We start from the raw sequence: 2499 nt of genomic DNA, 5'->3' as shown, positions 1-2499 counted from the left end.
TCATTATGTGTCTATTTGTTTCTGGATGTTGCTTGGGCAAGTCACAAATATCAACACTCAGAGAACAGAAGCAGTAGGGTTAGAGAGCTGGTTGGTAAATTAGCAAGGAAAGTTGATTTGAAGCTGGGAGCAGCAGAAATTGCTCAAAGAAGAGATCACTAAGATAAACCCTAATGCAGATTCTGAAGGCTGAGTGCACAGGGCTGCTCAGGCTGAGCAGGCTGGCAAAGAAACAAATACCACAGATCATTCCCTCTGAGCTCTATCCATGACCCAAAGCACCACAACCGGACTTATACATAAAGTATATGTAAATTGGATTTATATTCAAGTTCCAGAAAAAGTTTCTTTATACTACTTCAGGAAACCTCTGCCTAAGCAGTCCCAACCTGGCTTAAAAATACTTTCATTGCCTAGGACACAGGGTGAAAAACAAACTACATCTTTGTATTTTAAACTTTTTATCTCCCTATTCAGAAACAATTCAAAGTGCAAAGAGCAGAACTAATGCTTTTAAAAGAATGTGCTATTGTTAAAATTCAGCATAACAGAAGATGATCAACATAAAATACTAGTTAAACAATTGTCTAAACCTATAAAATGTACAACACCAAGGGTGAACCATAATGTAAATTATGGACTCTGATGTCTCAATGTAGATTCACCAATCATGACAAAGGTACCACTCTGATGTGGATGCTGATAATGCAGGAGGTTATGCATTTGTGAAGGCAGGAGGTGTGTGGGAAATCTCTGTATCTTCCCCTCAATTTTCTTGTGATCCTAAGATTACTCTAAAAAAATAAGTTTTAATTTTAAAACACAAAAAAAAAAATACTAAGTAACAGATCCTTCTTGAAAATGGAGCATTTCAACATGGTGTGGAAAAACAAAGGAAGATAAGGATGGGGTGGGGGCTCAAAACTAACATAATTGCCTCCAGTATAAAGACAAATAAAATCTGTACAACAAGGCAATATTGTTGAGAAACTGCATATCAGACATGATTTATGTTTCATTTTTTTATTTGACATTTTTGTAAATATGCTTTCTAATTAGAAAGTTATAAGCACAAGATCTATATTGGATATTTCCTATAAATGTTCTCTCTGTTAACAAATTGATTATTAAGTAAAAGAAGAAAGTGCATGTGAGTAGGCTTGCCAGGATGTTTTCCTTCAGGTTCCAATACTAGCTTCTTATGATACCTCTCTCTCCAGGTGGAATCCCTCTTGACTTGGTGCAAGGCAGTGATGAGAAATTGCACAGCAGTAACAACATTCATCCTTCTGGGATTAACAGATGACCCCAAAATACAAGTTCTGCTTTTTGTATTTTTGTTTCTCACCTACATGTTGAGTGTGGCTGGAAACCTCATCATTATCACCCTCACACTTTTGGATTCCCATCTTAAAACTCCTATGTATCTTTTCCTCCGGAATTTCTCTTTCTTAGAAGTCTCATTCACCACTGTCTGTATTCCCAGATTCCTGTATATGATGACAACTGGAGATAATACTGTTACCTACAATGCTTGCGCCACCCAATTATTTTTTGTTGTCCTCTTTGGAGCAACAGAATTTTTTCTCCTTGCTGCCATGTCGTATGACCGCTATGTGGCCATTTGTAAGCCCTTGCACTACACAACCATCATGAACAACAGAGTCTGTACTACCCTCATTCTCTGCTGTTGGTTCGCTGGCCTGTTAATCATCCTCCCACCTCTTGGCATGGGCCTCCAGCTGGAATTCTGTGACTCAAATGTGATTGATCATTTTGGTTGTGATGCATCTCCTATTTTGCAGATAACCTGCTCAGACACAGTGTTAATAGAGAGAATTGTTTTGAGTTTTGCTGTGCTGACACTCATTATTACTTTAGTGTGTGTAGTCCTCTCCTACACATACATCATTAAGACCATTCTACAATTCCCTTCTGCCCAACAAAGGAAAAAGGCCTTTTCCACCTGCTCTTCCCATATGATTGTGGTTTCCATCACTTATGGCAGCTGTATCTTCATCTACATCAAACCTTCAGCAAAGGAAGGGGTAGCTACTAATAAAGTAGTGTCTGTGCTCACTACTTCAGTTGCCCCTTTGCTTAACCCATTCATTTATACACTTCGAAACAAACAAGTGAAAGATGCCTTCAAAGACACAGTAAAACGGATTGTATTTCTCACCAAGAAGTAAGAGGCTATTGTTCTTTGAGGCTACATTGAATTAAGTTTGAATCCAAATAACCCATGAGCAACATTCATAAATTTGCCAAATAAATGGTTTAAGTTAACTAGATTCTTTCCTTTAAGCCAATTTATCCTCAAAAATCTTCTGCCCATTCTGGAAATTTTTTGAGTGTACCGTATCCTGAAACATGATATGACTACAGAAGAAAAAGAACAAGACTTCCAAGTACTGAATGTGTTCTACTGACATTGTCGTTGATGGTGTTTAAACATAAACTCGAGAAGAACAAGATTGGATTTAAGGCATACAACAA

At 37.6% G+C, this 2499-nt stretch overlaps 1 protein-coding gene across 1 annotated transcript; it reads left to right on the top strand.

Moving 5' to 3' along the window:
- Positions 1 to 1253: 1253 nt before the first annotated feature.
- On the top strand, positions 1254 to 2192 carry LOC121041100 (olfactory receptor 6C2-like). Its single transcript, XM_040491848.1, has one exon. The coding sequence runs from the start codon at positions 1254 to 1256 to the stop codon at positions 2190 to 2192; it is 939 nt and encodes a 312-aa protein (XP_040347782.1).
- The last annotated feature ends 307 nt before the right edge of the window (positions 2193 to 2499 follow it).

This window comes from Herpailurus yagouaroundi, unplaced genomic scaffold (genome assembly GCF_014898765.1).
Source record: "Herpailurus yagouaroundi ecotype Mexico unplaced genomic scaffold, PumYag 182, whole genome shotgun sequence".
NCBI lineage: Eukaryota > Metazoa > Chordata > Mammalia > Carnivora > Felidae > Herpailurus > Herpailurus yagouaroundi.
This window is presented reverse-complemented; position numbering and strand designations above follow the sequence as displayed.

Bases quoted from the DNA above. Each gene is read 5' to 3' on its own strand.
- LOC121041100 (XM_040491848.1), top strand. From the start codon at position 1,254: ATGAGAAATTGCACAGCAGTAACAACATTCATCCTTCTGGGATTAACA.